Source organism: Dendropsophus ebraccatus, chromosome 10, assembly GCF_027789765.1.
Source record: "Dendropsophus ebraccatus isolate aDenEbr1 chromosome 10, aDenEbr1.pat, whole genome shotgun sequence".
In the NCBI taxonomy this organism is placed as follows: domain Eukaryota; kingdom Metazoa; phylum Chordata; class Amphibia; order Anura; family Hylidae; genus Dendropsophus; species Dendropsophus ebraccatus.
In genome coordinates, this window is record NC_091463.1 from 17,995,663 (window position 1) to 18,015,916 (window position 20,254).

General features: G+C 46.0%; 1 protein-coding gene across 5 annotated transcripts; it reads left to right on the forward strand.

Moving 5' to 3' along the window:
* Nucleotides 1-324: 324 nt before the first annotated feature.
* Nucleotides 325-19,734, forward strand: FAM3A (FAM3 metabolism regulating signaling molecule A). 5 transcript variants are annotated; one of them, XM_069986506.1, is made up of 11 exons: nucleotides 325-501; nucleotides 11,256-11,332; nucleotides 11,924-12,034; nucleotides 12,169-12,192; nucleotides 12,840-12,908; nucleotides 13,790-13,913; nucleotides 15,333-15,391; nucleotides 17,005-17,055; nucleotides 17,650-17,734; nucleotides 17,844-17,970; nucleotides 18,576-19,734. In XM_069986506.1, the coding sequence occupies exons 2-11, from the start codon at nucleotides 11,320-11,322 to the stop codon at nucleotides 18,672-18,674; spliced, it is 762 nt and encodes a 253-aa protein (XP_069842607.1). In that variant the 5' UTR covers nucleotides 325-501; nucleotides 11,256-11,319; the 3' UTR covers nucleotides 18,675-19,734. The 5 variants fall into 5 exon arrangements, with proteins under 5 accessions (XP_069842607.1, XP_069842606.1, XP_069842610.1 ...); XM_069986505.1 differs by having other exon boundaries at nucleotides 325-446; XM_069986507.1 differs by lacking the exon at nucleotides 325-501 and adding an exon at nucleotides 510-531.
* The last annotated feature ends 520 nt before the right edge of the window (nucleotides 19,735-20,254 follow it).

The following is a 20,254-nucleotide window of genomic DNA, read 5'->3' on the forward strand; positions in this document are numbered from 1 at the left end:
AATAAGTACACCTGGTCCCACCTAAAATAAGCTAATGGAAAAATAAAAGTATTATGGGTGTTTAAAAAAAGTAGGCAAGATTATGGAACTGGATGGGCAGGGGTTCATTGCGATTTGTTTCTTTTTATAAAGGCTGGAATTTCCATCTCAGCTCAATCACAGGGCAGCAATTCCACTAAGCACGCTTTGGGTGTACCAATATGGCCGCAAAAGTATTTTGTCTGACCCTACGCGGTAGCCGTACTAGACAGACGCGCGTTTCTATTGGTTAAATGAACAGCCAATCAATGTCGCTCCAGGTTGTTCTCCGCCAATCACAGTCCGAGATAACTCGTACGCTACACCTTTAGGGGCTGCTCATACTTCCGGATATGTTGCTGCGAGTAAGAAGCTGTCGCTGGGTTCTGTCGTGATATAGCTGGGCAGAGGGGCGTCGCTGTGAGGAGGTGAGTGACCTGCACTGACGTGTTACATCAGGCTGCTGTGGGCTCCGGTGGAGAGGTGAGCAGCCGTCCTGACACTCCACGCGTGGTAATGACCGTACGGGCATGCTGGGACCAGTGGTTCCGTGGCAGGGGCGGCGGGGGTGGCTGATAAAACTTCCGTCACGTGTCCGGGCTGGAAAATTCCTGTAATAACTGCAGAAGCTTGGCATGGCCTGTTACCATGGCAACCATAGCCAGGCATGCAAATAACGCCAGCTTCCGTATATAGCGTTGGTATTGGCTTAAAGGGGCTCTCCACTCTTACTCATCTATAGAAATACCTGCTGGGAGTTGTAGTTCTTTAACAGCTGGAGAGTTACAGGTCGGAGATTGCTGGTACAGAGGAACTGCAGGCTATTATTGGGCATGCTGGGAGTGGTAGTTCAGTGGCAGCTGGGGGGAGGTGCAGGTTGTCAGGGCATGCTGAGAGTTGTAGTTTAGTAGCAGCTGGAGGGGTGCAGGTTGTCAGGGCATGCTGGGAGTTGTAGTTTACTATTAGTTGGGGGGAGGTGCAGGTTGTCAGAGCATGCTGGGAGTTGTAGTTTAGTATCAGTTGGGGGGAGGTGCAGGTTGTCAGAGCATGCTGGGAGTTGTAGTTTAGTATCAGTTGGGGGGAGGTGCAGGTTGTCAGAGCATGCTGGGAGTTGTAGTTTAGTAGCAGCTGGGGGGAGGTGCAGGTTGTCAGGGCATGCTGGGGGTTGTAGGCCACAGCGATGCTCCTTGTTAGACAAGTTTGATGACTATTGACAGGCCGGGGTGATTCATTCCGTGTTGGTTTTATTGCTTTGGGGCAGGAACTCCTTTATAGATACTACTGGCTATTCATGTAACTAGTAATTACAGTGCGGTGTATATAGGAGGCGCCTCCTGCTGTCCCGCCGGGACTCTGCCCGCCTCCTGCTGTCCCGCCGGGACTCTGCCCGCCTCCTGCTGTCCCGCCGGGACTCTGCCCGCCTCCTGCTGTCCCGCCGGGACTCTGCCCGCCTCCTGCTGTCCCGCCGGGACTCTGCCCGCCTCCTGCTGTCCCGCCGGGATTCTGCCCTCATCATCCATTAGCATTGCTTTATTGCCTTCCTCCTACATCACACACAGTACCAGTCCTACTTCCCTATTGCTGTTCACATTATTGTGAAGACATTCCTTCCAGCCGACACTACAACTCCCAGCAGGACCTGACAGCTTTGGGAAAGCTGGACAGCTGAGAAATGGTGATCTCCAACCCATAGCCCTCCAGCTATTGCAAAACTACAACTCCCATCATGCCCAGTCAGTATGCGAGATGAGTGATCCGCTGCCTAGGGCTGTTTAAAATGACAACTCCTATTAAGCCTGGCTGCTGTTTGGGGTGGATGGGGGTTGTAGTTTAGAAACACCTGGAGGGGCATATGAGGCTATTAACCTGTTGCTTTCCAGGTTATTGTACCTAGTGACAGCTGCATTCCCATCACATACTGTACAATAGGGAATTGCTGCCCAGGTAATATAGTATTATAGACTGTGAGCCATTCCAGGATCCCACAGCCTCCCCGGTGGTGGTGGTGCCAGCAGAGTGCCCCCTCCCCGCCGGTGGTGGTGGTGCCAGCAGAGTGCCCCCTCCCCGCCGGTGGTGGTGGTGCCAGCAGAGTGCCCCCTCCCCGCCGGTGGTGGTGGTGCCAGCAGAGTGCCCCCTCCCCGCCGGTGGTGGTGGTGCCAGCAGAGTGCCCCCTCCCCGCCGGTGGTGGTGGTGCCAGCAGAGTGCCCCCTCCCCGCCGGTGGTGGTGGTGCCAGCAGAGTGCCCCCTCCCCGCCGGTGGTGGTGGTGCCAGCAGAGTGCCCCCTCCCCGCCAGTGGTGGTGGTGCCAGCAGACCACAGCCCCCGACTATCTGCAGCATGTGGAAATACCCGTCCATCAAGTGGTGGAGGACAGGACAGACAATCCGGATTCTCTGGTTGCTGTAGCAGTCTGACAACCTCCGATCCCTTATTACAGCAGCTTGTGAAAGTATTCACCCCCCCTGGCAGGTTTTGTCTTTTGCTATCTCACAACCTGGACTGGAAATGGGAGTTTTGCTGCCGACTTTATACATTTTTGGGGAGATTTATCAAACATGGTGTAAAGTGAGACTGGCCCAGTTGCCCCTAGCAACCAATCAGATTCCGGCTTTCGTTTTCCAAAGAGTCTGTGAGGAATGAAAAGTGGAATCTGATTGGTTGGTGTTACTTTACACCATGTTTGATAAGTCTCCCCCCTTTGTTTCTGGGATTCTTGCCCGTTCTGCTCCAGCTCCTTCAGGTTAGGTCAGGATGGGTCATGGTCCTGTTGGAAGATGAACCTCTGTCCCAAATCCCTGGCTGACCCATACAGGTTTTCATCAAGAAAGTTCCTGTATTCAGCACCATCCATATTCCCCTCGCTCAGTTTCTTGGTCCCACCATGGGGACGGTGTTCTCGGGGTGATGAGATGTGTTGGTTCTTCCCCTGGCACAGCGTATTCCTCGCTGCTCTCATCTCACCTGGGCACTTTCCTCCAGACATTTGAGGAGTTCCCCACAAGTCTTTTTATTTTTGGCTGAAAGTAAAAGCTTTTCTTCTGGCCGCTCTTCTATAAAGCCCTGCTCTATGGAGTGTATGGTTACTGTGGTGGTATATACAGGTCCTCCAGTCTCTGCTCTATGGAGTGTATGGTTACTGTGGTGGTATATACAGATCCTCCAGTCTCTGCTCTATGGAGTGTATGGTTACTGTGGTGGTATATACAGGTCCTCCAGTCTCTGCTCTATGGAGTGTATGGTTACTGTGGTGGTATATACAGATCCTCCAGTCTCTGCTCTATGGAGTGTCCGGTTACTGTGCTGGTATATACAGGTCCCCCAGTCTCTGCTCTATGGAGTGTCCAGTTACTGTGCTGGTATATACAGATCCTCCAGTCTCTGCTCTATGGAGTGTATGGTTATTGTGCTGGTATATACAGGTCCTCCAGTCTCTGCTTGGGAACTCTGCCGCTCCTTGAGGGTCACCTTTGGTCTTCCCCTCTGATTATTGCCCTCTTTGCCTGGTATTAGAGTTTTGTTGGTCACCCTCTCAGATTTGCTGTGGTACCTTCTTTCCATTGGATGATAATGAATTTGATGGTGCTGTTGCAGATCATCACACCTCCTTGGTCTTCATGGTGTTTGGTTAGTGATGATTTGCTAAAAGGGGAACTTTGGCAAAAAAAAACCCTATTTTCAAATCAACAGGTGTCAGAAAGTTATACAGATCTGTAATACCTTCTATATAAAAATCTCCGGTTTTCCAGTACATCTGTTGTATGTCCTGCAGGAGGTGGTGTATTTCTTTCCAGTCAGACACAGTGACCCTTGCTTATACTTTGGCAAGCCATTGTATCCAGGCTTATTGTGTCTTATCTTCCATCCAGCCTAGAGGTGCCCAACCGTATCTCATCTTGTATTCAGCCTAGAGGTGTCCAACCATATTTAATCTTTTATCTGGGTTAGAGGTGTCCGGTATGTAGGCTATAGGTGCCCAGCCTTATCTCATCCCATATCCAGGTTAGAGGTGCCCAGACTTATCTCATCCTGTATCCAGGCTAGAGGTGCCCAGACTTATCTCATCCTGTATCCAGGCTAGAGGTGCCCAGACTTATCTCATCCTGTATCCAGGCTAGAGGTGCCCAGCCTTATCTCCTCCCATATCCAGGTTAGAGGTGCCCAGCCTTATCTCCTCCCATATCCAGGTTAGAGGTGCCCAGACTTATCTCATCCTGTATCCAGGCTAGAGGTGCCCAGCCTCATCTCATCCCATATCCAGGTTAGAGGTGCCCAGACTTATCTCATCCTGTACCCAGGCTAGAGGTGCCCAGCCTTATCTCCTCCCATATCCAGGTTAGAGGTGCCCAGACTTATCTCATCCTGTATCCAGGCTAGAGGTGCCCAGCCTCATCTCATCCCATATCCAGGCTAGAGGTGCCCAGCAGGGTCCATTGTACATTGCCCCCCCAATAAACTTATTTTGCTGTAATTTATTATTACTGAAATGTAATTTTTTTTTTTTTGTTGGCTTGGTGAAAAGTGTAAGAGACGGGCGGTTATGAATATCATTAAGAAACACCAGCCCTGTATTATTGGCCTTGTGGAAACGCATCTAATAAAAGAAGCGGTGGTTGGGGTCCACAGACCATGGTGGGGTGCTCAGTTCCATGCGACTTACTCTAACTATGCCCGCGGTGTGTCTGTACTTATTCATAAGAAAATAAGATGGGTACTGATGGATCAATTTGTGGATAGTGAGGGAAGATTTATTTTTTTACATTGTCAAGTCGAGGGGTTAGAGTGTATTCTCGCTTTCATCTATATTCCCCCCCCCCTTTAAATCAGAGGTATTGGATAAATTGTTTTCGTTTAGTAATAAATGGAGCCGATGTCCGCTTATGGTCACCGGGGATTTCAATGCAGTTATGTGTGAACAGGCGGACCGGCTCAGGATGATCTTACCTGTCCATGGGGTCGGTCACTCCCCCCTCCCTTTAATTGTGGGGGAGCTGGGACTGATCGACCTCTGGCGAGAGAGAAACCCAGAGGCAAGGAGCTTTTCCTGTTGGAATAAATCTAGTAATACTCAATCCAGAATAGATATGGCCCTGGTAAACACAGATATGGTGAAATGGGTACGGGATATTAAATACCTGCCTCGCTGCTTGTCTGATCATGGCCCGTTGGTGGTTGATTTGGACACGCAGCGATGCAGGGGAAGGTATAAGTTTAAACTAAACGCACAATGGTTAAATTTGATAGAAAATTCACCTACTTTAGATAAAGAACTAGAGGAGATATGGAAGATAAATTTCGGAAGTGCTCCTTTAGATATAGTTTGGGACACGTTTAAAGCGATAATACGGGGTAAATACTTTGGGATTATACAAGGGAAAAAATCACAATTTAAAAGTAGAGAAACTGAGTTACGGGCAATTGTTAAAAATTTGGATGACAAATATAGAGGGGATCCTTCACCAATAACACATCACGAATTAGAAGAGGCGCAGGTAGTACTGGATAATTATTTGCTCGACAAGGCTAAAGCACAGATGGGTTTCTCGGCCAAAGTGAAATATAAAAACTCAGGAACACCAAATAAGGGGTTAATGAGGATTATTAGAAATCAGAAAGGGGGAGGGGAGATACATGTAATAAGGTCGGCAGCGGGGAATATGGTTGGGTCTCCTGGTGGTATCCTGGAGGTGTTTGGGGAATACTTTCAGGAGATTTATAAATCTAACGGTAAAGAGTATGATGATGACTTGAAACGATTATTAGAATCTGCTAGTTTACCGTCTCTCTCACGGGAACAAAGGGAGACACTCGGTTTACCCATTACTTTGGTGGAACTGGAGGAAACTTTGGCCAGCACTCCCGGTGGTTCTTCCCCGGGGTTGGACGGAATACCATTCGAGCTCTATAAAAGACATAAAAAAGTCTTGCTCCCAGCGCTCCTGCAGGTATTGGAACATTCAAGGGTGGCCGGGAAGCTCCCAAGTTCGATGGGGGAGGCTGAGATTATTTTGATATTAAAAGAGGGAAAAGATCCCTCGGAGTGCGAGTCCTATAGGCCGATATCACTGTTGAATACGGATGTTAAACTGCTTGCGGGAGTGCTGGCGCGTAGATTAAATAAGGTGGTTGGAGATCTTATAGGGGAGGATCAGACAGGGTTTATCCCTGGGAGACAAATTAAGTCTAACCTTAGGAGATTATACGAGAATGTGCAGCTTTCGGGGTCGGGGGGTGCCCACTCCATCCTGTCGCTTGACGCTGCTAAGGCGTTCGACAGGGTGGAGTGGGGGTACCTGTGGGCCGTGATGGACTGCTTTGATCTCGGTGGGGAGTATAAAAGTATGGTAAAGTTGTTGTATGCAAATGCGACGGCGGCCGTAACGGTAAATGGGCTGCATTCAGTTTCCTTTGGATTAGGCCGTGGTACCAGGCAGGGGTGTCCTCTCTCCCCCTTGCTCTTCGCCCTTTGTATAGAACCTGTGGCAAGTTTGATTAGAGTGGACCAAGGTATTGAAGGGTTTGGGGCGAGGGGCAGGGGGGACAAGATATCCCTATACGCTGACGATATGCTGCTGTTTCTTCGCGACCCCGCTACAGCTATCCCCAGAGTAGTACAGATAATATCTACCATGGGGGAGTACTCAGGATTAAAAATAAACTGGGAAAAATCGGTGTTATTGAGGGTAGGTTTGGAGGGAAGGCTATCTTTCCCCCATTTGAAGGAGCTGTGCCCAGGGGAAGCGTTTAGATATCTTGGGATCTGGGTGTCCCAGGACATTTCGGCCTTCAGTAGGCTCAATCTGTTACCATTGATAAAAGAAACTGAAAGAAAGGTGGAGGTGTGGCTTGGTCTCCCGCTTTCTAAAGTTGATCGATTGGTTCTGCTGAAGACCGTGTGTCTCCCTAAGTTTTTATATATTTTTGGGGCTGCCCCAGTCTGGATAGAGAAGAAAGAGTTTAAAAGGATAAGGTCGATCTTGAATTATTTGATTTGGGGACGGAAAAGGGTAAGAATTAGACTAGAATTGCTGACCGCCCCAAAAGATAAGGGTGGACTTGCCCTTCCTTCAATGGAGCTGTACTTCTTGGCATCCCAGGCTTATTGGCTCTTGGAATGGAGGGATAACCCATTTTTTTCTTATTTGAGCCGGGAGGTCGGGGTTGCCAAGTTGGACATCTTCCAGATGTTAGATGCCGGATGTCTGACAGATAGATCAAGCTCTATATGGCCAATGGTGTCGGCCTTGGTTAAAACCTGGGGGGAACTGAGGAGGCTTTTGAAAGTTACAGGTTTTTTTTGTTTCTCTTCATTGTGGAATCATTCCCAATTGCAAGAGGTCCAAAAATTGAAGATAGACCGAGAGTTTATTACCTTGGGTGTGAGCCTAATAACGGATGTAGTCTCTGACGGGAAAATAAAGTCTTGGGATCAGTTTAGGGCGGAATACGATCTCCGTGAGACCCAGTGGTTTAGTTTCCGGAGACTGGCTTCTGCCTTGAAGTCTGACTTGAGACGTGCAGAGTATACACTTACAGTTAATATGACAATGGAGAAGCTACGTGGTGCTGGGTCTAGTTACAGAGGAGTTTCAATGCTGTATAGAAGTTTCCTACAGGAGAGGACTGTTATGTTTGGGAGTGAGAGAGCTTGGGAGGTTGAGTGCGGAGGGGCTGTGAACTGGGCTAAAGTCTATCGTAATATTAGTAAAGTAGCGCCGTCTGGGAACCACCAGCTGATTCAGTTTAACATAGTACATAGGCTGTATTACACCCCTTCTTTTCTGTTTAAAATTAAAAAAAGAAGAGACGATTTGTGTCCGCGTTGTGCGGGGGCGGTGGGAAATCTGGTTCATATGTTATGGTCTTGTGATAAGCTGAAGACATTTTGGTCAGGGGTGCTCCAGAAGATAGAGAGCAGTATGGGAATAGAGATAGACATAGACCTCCGACTAGTGATTTTGGGTGATACCTCTAGGATATCAAATAGACTTTCGGGGAAAATAAGTAAGAGAATGTTGAGGTGGTTTTTCTATGCGAAACTTTTAATTATGAGAAACTGGATATCAGATCAGCCCCCAAGCTTGATCAAATGGGATCAACTGGTGAAATATTATGAAGATGCTTAGGGATGTGGATGGATAGGGAATAATTTATTTATTTTTCAATATTTTTTTTTTTTTTTTTTTTTTCTCGGGAACCCATACGTGCTTGGTTTGGGGGTGGGTGGGATTGTGGGGGGGTTATAGTGATTGTAATGTTGTGTATATTTCTTCTTATACGGTTTTTTGTTTTTTTTTGTTTGGAATTGAAATAAAATAAATTTGAATATAAAAAAAAAAAAAAAATTTTTTTTTTTTTGTCAGAGTACAGTATAATGTGGGTGGTGGACGTCATGTATAACCTGAGAATAAGCCATACATCCCTGTGGGTCACTCCAACCTTTTCTTCCCGAGCAGTGAGAACACTGTATGCTGGCACACATGTCACCCGACCCTGGCAGTGTGGGGGCATCCGACGGCGTACAATACATCTCCTCCATGGGGATAAATAATAGATTATGTGCACACAGCCATACAGGATAGGAGGTGATTGTTCTAGTCGCATCTGTACAGGGACATGTTGTTCAGCTACATGGCGTTAGTATAATAGATACAGTAAAGAAATGGACACTGTAAAACAATATAAATGTGGTCTGTTGTATAACCACAATTCCCATCATGCCTGGACTGCCAAAGCTCCAGAAACAGTGCTGCCCCTGACCTTAAGTTGTGTGTGGTATTGTATCTAGGCTCCATTTACTTCAGTGAAATAGAGCTGCAATACCACACACAGACTGAGAACATGAGAGGTGCTGTTTTTGTTTTGTTTTTTTAAATTTCCTACCTACCTATTCCTGGATAACCCCTTTAAGGGTTGGGGAACGTATGTAAGCAGGTGAAGGGATGTGCAGTTCTGGTTAATCATGAACCAATGTATAACAATGCCTTTCCCTATAACCCTGTACACTACGATACCGTGTCTCACTGGGAAAACATTGCACAGTTATATAGACCTGTGGGACCGGTCCGGCCTGTCAGCTGCTATGTTAGGGGGCAGATTAATAAAGGGATTTTTTTTTTTTCTTTTCCATAAAGGAGTTTACTGCAGCAGTTCTGAGCCCTGCTGGGAGCCATATACAGAGGTCAGGGAGGGGAAGGTGAGGATACCTGATGTCTTATTCAGGTGTCCAGGAGGCGGGATCTTATTAGGTGCCCTCTACTCTGTATTGGAAACTCTTGACAACTCAAGCAGTCTTCTCATTGGGAACTAGTGCTGTCAGTCTTTGAGGTGATTAGGGGATGGGAAAACTCCAGGCCCATAACCAGAAGAGCCCGCCTCCTGGACACTTGCCATGGCAGTGTCTGGGAGATTAAACTCTGAGAGACACTTATCATTTGTGCCCCTGGTGGTGTACGCCATGGGAAAGGTGCAGATTTTTGCGAAAAATCTGTACCTCTTGCGTGGTGTAATCCCCAATTTCTGATGGGTGGGCAGGGGGACGTGGCAAGGCGTGGTGGAGGTGTAGCCCCAAACATTCATTAACCAAAGCAGAAAGCTACAGCCGTTCCGGGGGAGGTTTAGATTCCTGCTCCCATTGTGCAGCAGACGCAGGTCCCGATGGATTTACTAGTCAGCATGACTGACCCACCAGGTATTGTTCCCTGCCTCTTTGTAGGGCTGTCAGCAGTTCTAATGGATCAGAGCTGCTGACAGTCTCCCTGTTTTAGGGTATAAACACACACACACCGTATACGCAGCGTATTTACTGCTGCGTTACGCAGCAGATTAGATCTAAATAACTGAACACAGCATCAAATCTGCACCACCAGATCTGCTGCATATACGGTGTGTGTGTTTGTACCCTCAAAGGAAATCTATCAGCTCCCTGGCCCTACCTCAGGTGCTGACAGTAGGCTGTAGCTGGCAGTCCTCTAATGAGCATGGTACCTTTTGGCAATTTTCTGTGGAGTTTTCACAATCTCAGGTCTCCTACTGTACTGAAGAGGCAAAGAGGAGTTGTTCGTGCCGCACTCTGGCCGCCTCCTCCCTCTTCTTCATGAATAATCCATGCTGCCCGGCCTCCTGCTAGCTCAGCTGTCAGCCAGTGTCTCTGATTGCAGATCAGTCCTCTTGCAGGTTATGTCTGAAACACTCAGATATAGTTGCATCTCTCAAATGTGTTGGAGCTGTGGTGTAGAGGTAAATCACCTGTCTAGAGACCACCAGCAGTTCATTCTCCGGTTCAGATCCCCTGATGGAAATAAAATAGAGGCTGGGTCTCAAAGGGAAACCTAATTAGATAGATCAATAACAGGAGTAAAGTAGGGGGACCAGGTCTTGTATAGAAATTGGGACAATATAAACAATTGGTTTGGAAACTTAGAAGGCGTTAGCCAAAAAGACAGGCTTGCAGGGTCCTTAGGATATGAGCGCTCGATGACTCCTTCTATAAGACTAACCGCCGACATGAAGATCAAAATGACTTTTACAATGTGGGAATAAGTGATGAGATAACTTTATAGTTCTGGTTCTTACGCATGTGGCCATAGCGGATATGGAGGTGTTTTTATGTTTTGTCTGATATTAATTAAGGGGAAATAGTTTTTATTTTTTGGGATGGGGGAGTTATTTCATACAATATATTTTGATAAACTTTATTTAACTTTTGAATTAGTCTTCTGATCACTCATAGCATTACTACTATAGTAGAATGAATTATCCTGTCAACTTAATGCAAATCGGCAACCTTACCGGCCTTCATGGTGGGTACACATACAAGGCATACCGAGGAGCCGTCATTAGTCAGCTGCTTATCACACCACTGTATGTGGTTTCAGCAAGTCTAGTAGGATTCCACTTGTACTAACACTGGTAACACAGCGCCATCTAGTGGGCGAATGTGAAATTGACCAAACTATTCTGTCAACACTTTATACCTGCAATATCATCACTGCAGTCATAACTCTCAGGGATTTATTTAGCTTTTTGCCATGGACGGGAAACCATAGAAATCCCCCCCCCCCCTCTTGCCTGTAGACATTCATGCATCTGGAATCACTGGATGGCAGCTTTAGTCTTTCTATCTTTCATCAGTATAGCATGCAGAAGTCCTGATTCTATGTCTTGATTTTAGCATTGAATCTACATTGTATTATTGTCTATCTATATATAATCTCTGTATCTTATTTTTATATTGTACAGACACGGCTGGAGGAAGAGAAAAGCCCAGTGCACTAGGGCAGGACTTGTGCTTCTTCACTGAATTATGCGGTTAGCAGGTAAGTTCACTATTACTTAGAGATTTTCTGGGTTTGTATAAATGGCTTTTTTTTTGGCCCTAAGTATTAGATCAGTGAGAGTCCCACTGCCAGATCCCATGTTGATCAGCTGTGATAAGCGCAGAAGCGCTTTTTTATACAGGTGCTTGTCATTGCAGCTGTTGTACTGTAAATAATGGTGGTGGAAGGTCCTGCAGAATTGCTAGGTTCACTTGCAGGGGGCCATGCACAACTATTGTTAATGGTATGAGAAAGAGAGGCTTGGCACTTGCACAAGAATGACATGCCAGGAGTTAGATGCCCACTCATTTAATACTGAGGACTTAGCCCAGGGATGGAGAACCTTTTGGCTCTCCAGCTTGCAGAACTACAATTCCCATCATGCTTGAACAGACAAAGCATTGATTCAGGCATGATGGGATATGTAGTTTTGCAACAGCTGTAGGGCCGAAGGTTCCCCATCCCTGGCCTGTACCAAGAACAGGCCATCAATTTTTAAGGCACCAGATAACCACTTTAAGCTGAACCCCTTTATTAATGATGTCCATGAGAGGCTTGGATACACTGACCTTTAATCTGGTATAATGGCAGGTCCGGTGCGTATTATCGTGGTACTCCTCACTGTAGGCCTTACATGGATAATAGCAGGAGTTATCCTGGGAACACAGAATGGCATCCCCCGACTACAGCAGATTATGGGTGGTAAGTGACCCTCATCTCTTATGTTATATGCTGTGTACCCAGATAAATGCCACACTCCACTCGCTCCCTCCTCAATGTTTTGATCCCTACTTATCTCTTTGCTATGTCGTCTTAATTGTGCTCATTGTCTGCAGGTTCCGATGTGGTCAGTACAGCTGGTAAGTATTTGTGCCAGTGTCTCCAAAGAACCTGGGCACACTTGTACTAACCTCCACTAACTGGGCACCTTATCATCATGATTCTTCACTAATCATTCCACGCGCTAATCACAACGTTGCCATTAATTCCGCACGCAGCTGTATGCATGACGCCATTAACCTCAGCAGGCATCCCCGATGCCGGCACATCGCCACTCTGCCATACTGTGATGGGAGATGTGCTGATAAATGGATGTGTGATACCAGGATCTGCACTGTGCTTGTGATCTACTTGTCACATACAGGATTGGTGAATGATACTCACATTCTTATGATGTTATACATCCTGTGGGCACAGCTGGAAGACAGCATAGCCCCCCAAGTGTTTGCATGGTCACCCATTGAAAATGTATACGTGAACTATGTATAGCCTGAAAACGAAGGCTCATTTACCAACCACAGACATGAGCTATAGTTCTTCACAGAGGAATAGGAACTTGTGTATGGTCACTATCTCTGGATGATGCATACCTGCTATGTATTTACTCCAGCATTCGCTGCTTTTTATATAACCACAATCAATGATTCCAGCTTAGCTTTAATGTAGTGTAGTATCAGCAGAGGGTCAAGGTGCTGACCTCTCTCTTCCTTCTTGCTTTACACTGCAGCTTGGCTTACAGTCAGTGTCCATGCACACAGCACTGAATCGCAAGACTTTCACTACAGAGAACCACCAAGTGAGAAGTTTATCCTGTAACTGTAACCTCGGGGGGGTGGGGGGGGGGGGGGGAGGAGGGGAGGAGAATCTGGGGTCCAAGAGCGATGGGGGGGGGGGGGGGGGGGGGGCTGCATCCTGTCTGGGTTGGCAGCTTTCTGTATAATTATTTTGCCATCTCTGTTCGGAGTGTGATGAAAAATGAGGAGAGGGTGATGGTGGCCCAGGATGAAGAAGACTTAAACAATAGGATCGCAGACATGCTGTTACCCACTATCCTTTTCTGACAAAAACTTCATGTTCTAGAAGTCTCTATTCCATGACCTTAACCTAGTAAACAGCCAGGAATATGTGCTGTGGAGAAGCCGATTAGTATGAGACCTTTCTCTTGTCATGTGCCCTATAGCAGGTGTAAGCATGGCGACTTCTATCAGAGCCCTGGAGATGGGCAGGATTATTTAACATCATCAACTTATTAAGATGGCCTCAGGTTTTAGAGGAAAAACCTCTCTGCAAGTGCAACTCTTGCATCTCATGATGCACTTTAACTAAGGGCAACTCCGCTCCCTAATACTATACACCAACTCTTTATAAAACTATATACACTGGGTGCAGGACTCCATATAAAACTATATACACTGGGTGCAGAGAGCCACATAAAACAATCTACATCTACTTACTGGGTGCAGGACTCTGGCGCCTCCTAGCAGATGCTGTAGGCCAGTGTATGAAACACAGAGCTGCTGTCTTGGAGCTGCGTGACCACTTGTGCAGTCTATGCTTCTGACATCACACGGTTGGCACTTCTTGAATTGACCCTTAGTGGCTCATTCTGCTCTCGCCTAGTCCACCAGTCATCTGAATAGCTGTCCATCTATTACCTGTGCTTGTCTTTCCTGCCAGACCCTCGGCCCAGGAAATATAAATGTGGCTTACCACAGCCATGTCCGGAGAAGCACTTTGCCTTCCGAGTGGTTAGCGGAGCAGCGAATGTCATTGGACCCAAGATCTGCTTTGAAGATAAAATGTAAGTCCAAGCTGCCTGCAAGAATATGGGTAATGTCTTATTGATACCACAGTGACCAAAGAGGCCGGGGTCTGATTAGCGAAGATCTCTTTATAGTATGGATGCTACCTGACTATAAAGTGGAATGATGCAGCTATAGGCTGTGACACTCCCTTATTAAAGGGGTATTACGGGAAAAATTTCACTTTTCCCCTTATCCACAGGTAGGCTTTTTCCGTCGCTCCATAGGAATGAATAGAGCCACGGGGTTCTATTCATAACAGCCAGTAGGGTCAGATACGAAGATCGCCGGGGGTTCAGGGGTTGGTCCCACCGCTATCTCCTATGCTGTGGATAGGGGAAAAGTGAATTTTTCCCGGAATACCCCTTTAAGGAATCTGCATAGGCTCCTACCCTTAAAGGACAACTCCGTCAAAAATGTATTTTTTTTTATATGTGATTGCATAAGCGAAGTTAGACAAATTCTTAATGTAGAAGTAGAAACGGAGGTCAGCACAGCCAATAAAATCTTCGTCTTTGTTTTTCAATCCATTAAAAATGTATATAAGGCAGATAGATGACTAAGGGCTTATAGCCAGAAAGTGTTAGATGTGTGTTTTCCCATTTTTGTATCTGCCTTATATACATTTTTAATGGATTGAAAAATAAAGACGAAGATTTTATTGGATGTGTTGACCTCCGTTTCTACTTCAATTATTCAGCTTAAATTTTTGCTTGTGCACTGGCTGGGTGAGCTGAACTGCTTAATTCTTTACATAAACTCCTAATATACACAAATTATGGGAAATACATATAGCGCTATTTCCCTTAATTTAGTAATTCAGGCATGCTTCAATTTCTCTAAAAAAAAAAATATAAAAAAAAATATATCACGACCTGGTCTATACCTAAAAGATCCAGCAGAGGGCGCAGTAAATGTAGAAATTACTTGAAATTATATTAGTTTACATGTAATTTCTACATATACTGTGCCCTCTGCTGGACCCTTTAGGTATAGACCGGGTTGTGATGGCACATTTTTTTTTAGAGAAATTAAAGCCTTCCTGATCTACTAAATTGAGGGAAATAGCACTATATGTGTACATTTCCCATAATTTGTGTACTTTAGGAGTTTGGCCAAAATGTATTTTTTAATATATTACATAAGGAAAGTTAGACAGAGTTGTCCTTTTTAAAGGGGTTAGTCAGGATTAGAAAAAGCACAGCTACTTTATTGCTAAAACAGCACCACCCCTGTCCCCAGGTTCTGTGAGGTATACCAAATCTGATGAGCCGTCCTATGTGTACATCTATTAGTCTACGATGGGACATGCCATTGAAATGCATTACAAAGAACATCCACTGTAATGACATCTAGTAAATTGTAGGCTCTGATGTAGAGTTTTTCTTTGGTAGTCACAGTCTTGTTTTCTGCCACAGGTTGATAAGCAGCGTCCAGAACAATGTTGGTCGGGGACTGAACATTGCACTAGTTAATGGTAAGTAATGTGATGTGCATCCTTCTTGGTGTATTGCAGGTGCCAGACAGATGATCAGCAAGGGTGCAGGGTGTCAGCATTTTGCCAATATACTAACATTTGTTTACCACTATAAAGGGTACTCCGGTAGTACACAGTGCTCTCTGCTGCCACCTCTGTCCATGTCAGGAACTGTCCAGAGCAGTAGCAAATCCCCATAGAAAATCACTTCTGCTCTGGACAGCGGTGGCAGCAGAGAGCACTGTGTCAGACTGGAAAGAATACACCACTTCCTGCAGGACATACAGCAGCTGATAAATACCGGAAGAATTGAGTTAAACAGAAGTAATTTACAAATCCTTTTAAGGTATGAGGTAGTCATGTAGTTTTTTTTTTTTTTTTCTAATCTAACACAGTGCTCTCTGCTGCCACCTCTGCATGCTGTGAACTGTCCAGAGCAGTAGAGGGTTTTCTATGAGGATTTTCTACTGCAAAGAGATGGCAGCAGAGAGCACCGTGTCAGACTGGAGAGATCTACTGTATATGACTTTCTACTCAGCATACGGCAGATAAGTGTTGGGATTCTCAAATAGAGGTACTTTACGAATCTGTATAGGTTTCTGTAACCTGATAATTTTCTGTATGCTAAAACTTAAAAGGGTACTCCGGGTGGGAGAGCTTTTTTCACTATAGCCGAGGAGGGGGTGGATGAAAGCAACAATGTCCACTTACCTCTCCAGTTCCTGCGCTGGGTCCTGCATTGTGCTCCTGGTCACTTTCTGGTCTATGACGCTGCTTAAAGTGACACTGTCGCCCTCTTTTTACATTCTGATTTCTCTACACCGGTGTAATGGGAACATTTAGCAGTTTTCATACCTTATTTTATATCATACATCATGGTGCTTGTTCAAGTAAAAAGTGTTTTTAGCAACTGCAGATTGTGCTAAGTGGGCGGGGCTTTATGGCAACAGCGCCACTTAGCCCCACCCACATTGTCACCGTGTGCCCCTCCGTGATGTCATCGCCACATAGGCCTCGCCTCCTCAACACCCATTGGTATGGGCCGACCTAGAGAGGGTGGGGCCAAGACCTTTAGGCCTCTTGTGCGAGGGGGCGGTGCCTATGTGCCTATGACGTCATGGAGGGCAGGGGCCAACTGTGGTGCTGTGGGTGGGGCTAAGTGGCGCTTTTCCTGTGAAGCCCCGCCCACTTAGTACAATCTGCAGATGATAAAAGATCACTTTTTACTGGAACAAGCACCATGACGTATGATCTAAAATAAGGTATGAAAGCTGCTAAATTTACCTTTTACACCAGTGTAGAGAAGTCAGAATGCAAAAAGGGGGGATAGTGTCATTTCAAGATGCACATCACATCTCAAGCCGTGTCCTAGACCAGGAAGTGACCGGAGCAGCACAATGTGGGAGTCAGCGCTGGAACCGGGGAGGTAAGTGGACGTCGTTGCTTTCATCCACCCCCTCCCCAACCATAGTTTAAAAAGACTTTCTGTCCGGAGTACCCCTTTACAGGGGTATTCTAAAAGATCCAAAGATATGTGAATTTAGGGTGGACATTGTAGACCAAACTACCGTTATACATAATTGGTGATTAGAAGGGCTCTTTTTGTATTTCAGGAGTAAATGGAGAACTTATAGAGGCCAAGACGTTTGACATGTGGGATGGAGGTAAGTTCTTACATACAGGCGCATAGCTATAACAGGGAAAGGCTATGATCATATCTGCACTCAAGCCTCTTAAAGCACCCCATTCACACTGAGCAAAAACGTCGAAATTCCGCCGTGCTCAGTGTGCTGCTTTGAGTGAATGAGAGGGCGTGCACGTCTGCTTCCTCCCCTTCTCCGCTCAGAGAAATTACATGTCACTTCCTTAAGTGGAGAGTGGCGCCAGCGGAGGAGCGCGCGCCCTCTCATTCACTCTAAGCAGCACACTGAACACAGCGGGATTCTGCAGTGGAAAGCTCTGCCGCGGAATTCCGACGTTCTTGCTCAGTGTGAACGGGGCCTTACTGTCACTTGAACTTTTAACATGTCAATAGCATTGATCTGTCAGGGTCTGGTTGCTGAGACCCCCATCCTTATTAGATCAAGCTGGGAGAAGCACTTGGCTGAGCGCTTGTTCTTCTCACTTCCTGGACATGGGCTTCATAGACTTTCTATAGATCTTTACAGATTACAGTTGTTTCCCTATGAGGACGTGTCCAGTGAATACATATAAATCCTCTTGCTTTGTTTTCATCTTCACTGTTTTGTTTCTTGAAGACGTATCTGAGCTTCTGAATTTCCTGCGTCCAATACACGAAGGAACCTTGGTGCTGTTGGCTTCTTATGATGATCCGGCCACTAAGTAAGTTGGGGAAAAAAAACTCTTTAAAATTTTTTTTATTTTTTTTTAAACCTTTCCCAAAAGTGATGTTTTCATGTTGTGATTAACTCTTTCTGTCTTTCCTTTTAAGAATGAATGAAGATGCCAGGAAGATGTTCATTGAACTGGGAAGCTCTTCGATAAAGGAGGTGGCATTCAGAGATAGCTGGGTCTTTGTGGGAGCAAAAGGGGTTCAGGATAAATCTCCCTTTGAGCAGGTATAGTTCCCCATATTCTTACCTGTGTATTTCTGAGCTCTACATCACAGGTCTCCCACCGTCCTCTGCCCAGAGCTGCAGCAGAACATCACATAACGAAGAAAAACAGTCTGCAGCAGCTGCTGTATTGATTTCATGTCTGCTCCTCTGCCTGTGGCATTGTTGATCACAAAGGCAGCATGCTGTAATCACTCCTTATTCTCCTCTAAATGTCCTAATAAAGATCTCTGTATGTGTTAAAGGAAGATGGTGGTGTAGCTGCAGGGGCTGGTCAGAGGTGGGGACATCACTTGGGGACGGGGCTAGAGCATAGAGACAAGGTCCAGCTAGGGGAACAGAGCGTGTGATATCAGGAGCAAGAAGCCAGGGAGCTGCTGAGACAACACTGAAAACTAAAGGACTACACAACTTCCTGTCAGGGGTGAATGATGCAAAAACCTTTTGAAGTCATTACAATAAGTATACACTGTATTAGCAAGTTATGTCTTCAGGTGAGGGTGTTATTGAAATAGAATTGTGATACTGGAACACCCCTTGAAATGTGCAGGTGGGAAATGCTGAGCTTAGCACTTTACTATACTGAACGTTGTCTCCTTGTATCCTAGCTGGTAAAGAACAGTAAAAACAGCAATAAGTATGAAGGCTGGCCGGAGGCTGTGGAGCTGGAGGGCTGTGTGCCCCACCGTACTCTGGACCTAGAATGAAAGAGTGGCCAAGGAAAACCAACCCATGCGGGACCTCCGTGAGTGCACTGGCGATGGATTGTGCAATTTTAGCTGATTTCTCCATTTTCGTTACTCTGTTTCTGACCTGTTGGCCATTGCCCTCTGACAGTACCTGCACCGTGTCCGGATATTATTGACAGTCCAGTACATAACTATTAAAGGTGCAGTCTGTGAGCAGGATGGAGACACGGCATGAAGAAACCAAATTATGACTCCCAAATCTCCTACCAACCGCTCCCTGATCTACAGGCGATACTGGAAAGCTGCTGTCTGCAAACATAACCATGCGTCTCCATGCTTTCCTTCCTCCATTGGCCACCACTGCATGAGCGGTGCCAGCACAGACACCTTTCAGATGTTCTGTGAGATGTGCATGCTCCAGAGACGCTACAGCCATTTTATGAGGGGGCTATGGGGGCTGACATGGTGCTGAATTTAGAGATGTTCATGTTGCCCGGAGATGGTTAACGTCTCGGCTAAAGCATCTGACCAGACGAGTTTTCTGCTCGGAAGAATCTGGAATGGCTGCATGATGGGACCCGATCTGATGACCTTCTTCCTCCATGGTGATACATTTAGGTCACTCAACGCCCCACGGGATATAATCTGTCCTTATATGTGATTATAATTTATTTTAATATAAAAGGGTTGGGGGAGGGGTGGCTATAAACTGAGGTGATTTTTATGCTGCGCATCGGGAATAGTCCCTGTCCATGACCCAGAATGTAGGGTGAGGCCTGGTGACCTCTTTGTCTGGTATGACTCAGAGGGAGTGGTGTATGGCCGCTGCCGCTCTTGTGTAAGGTATGTCACCTACATTGGGGTCCGGTGTGTGCACAGTGATTGTATAGGTCAGGGCAGAACTTTTGTTTAAAAAAAAAAAAAAAAAAAAAAAAAAGTCACCTTTAAGAAAAGATCTAACACGACAATGTGATGTGAACTTTCCAGTAAATTAAATCTTTTCTTATAAAGGGGATTGTGTTTTTTAACAAAATAAAAACAGTAAAGTGACCTTTGAATAAAACAGGTTGAGCAGGAATTGTGGCGCACCAGCCATAGACTATGACGCTTGTCTATTTCTGACACTGAGAATGTGTCCGCTTTCCTCCAGGAACAGCACACCTCCTGTGCTCCAGTTTGGGTTTTGTTTGGCTCTGTTAAAGTGAATGGAGTTGAGCTGTAATACCACACACATCCTGGAGACAGGGGTGGTGCTGTTTTTGGAAGAAACTGGCTGTGCTTTTTCTAATCCTGGATAATCCCTTAAATGGAGCTTTCAGCCTGATTGCATTTCCTCAAGAGATAAATGGCTGATCTTCACAGTCGCAATGCCCACACAGTGACCTGGGCTGGAAGCACTTGGCTCTATTCACTATGTAATGCCTGCTTTCTAGTTACTGCGGCCCAATTCAATTGATGGCCGTCATCATGTTTGCCCAGAATGTCCCTTTACCACAAAGTATCTGAGTGTTGTAGGGGAAGGAAAACCCACTTTTAGTAAGTTTTGTCCTCCAATGTGTCACAGGCTTTACAGTTGCCTTAAAGGAGTTCCCCAGTGA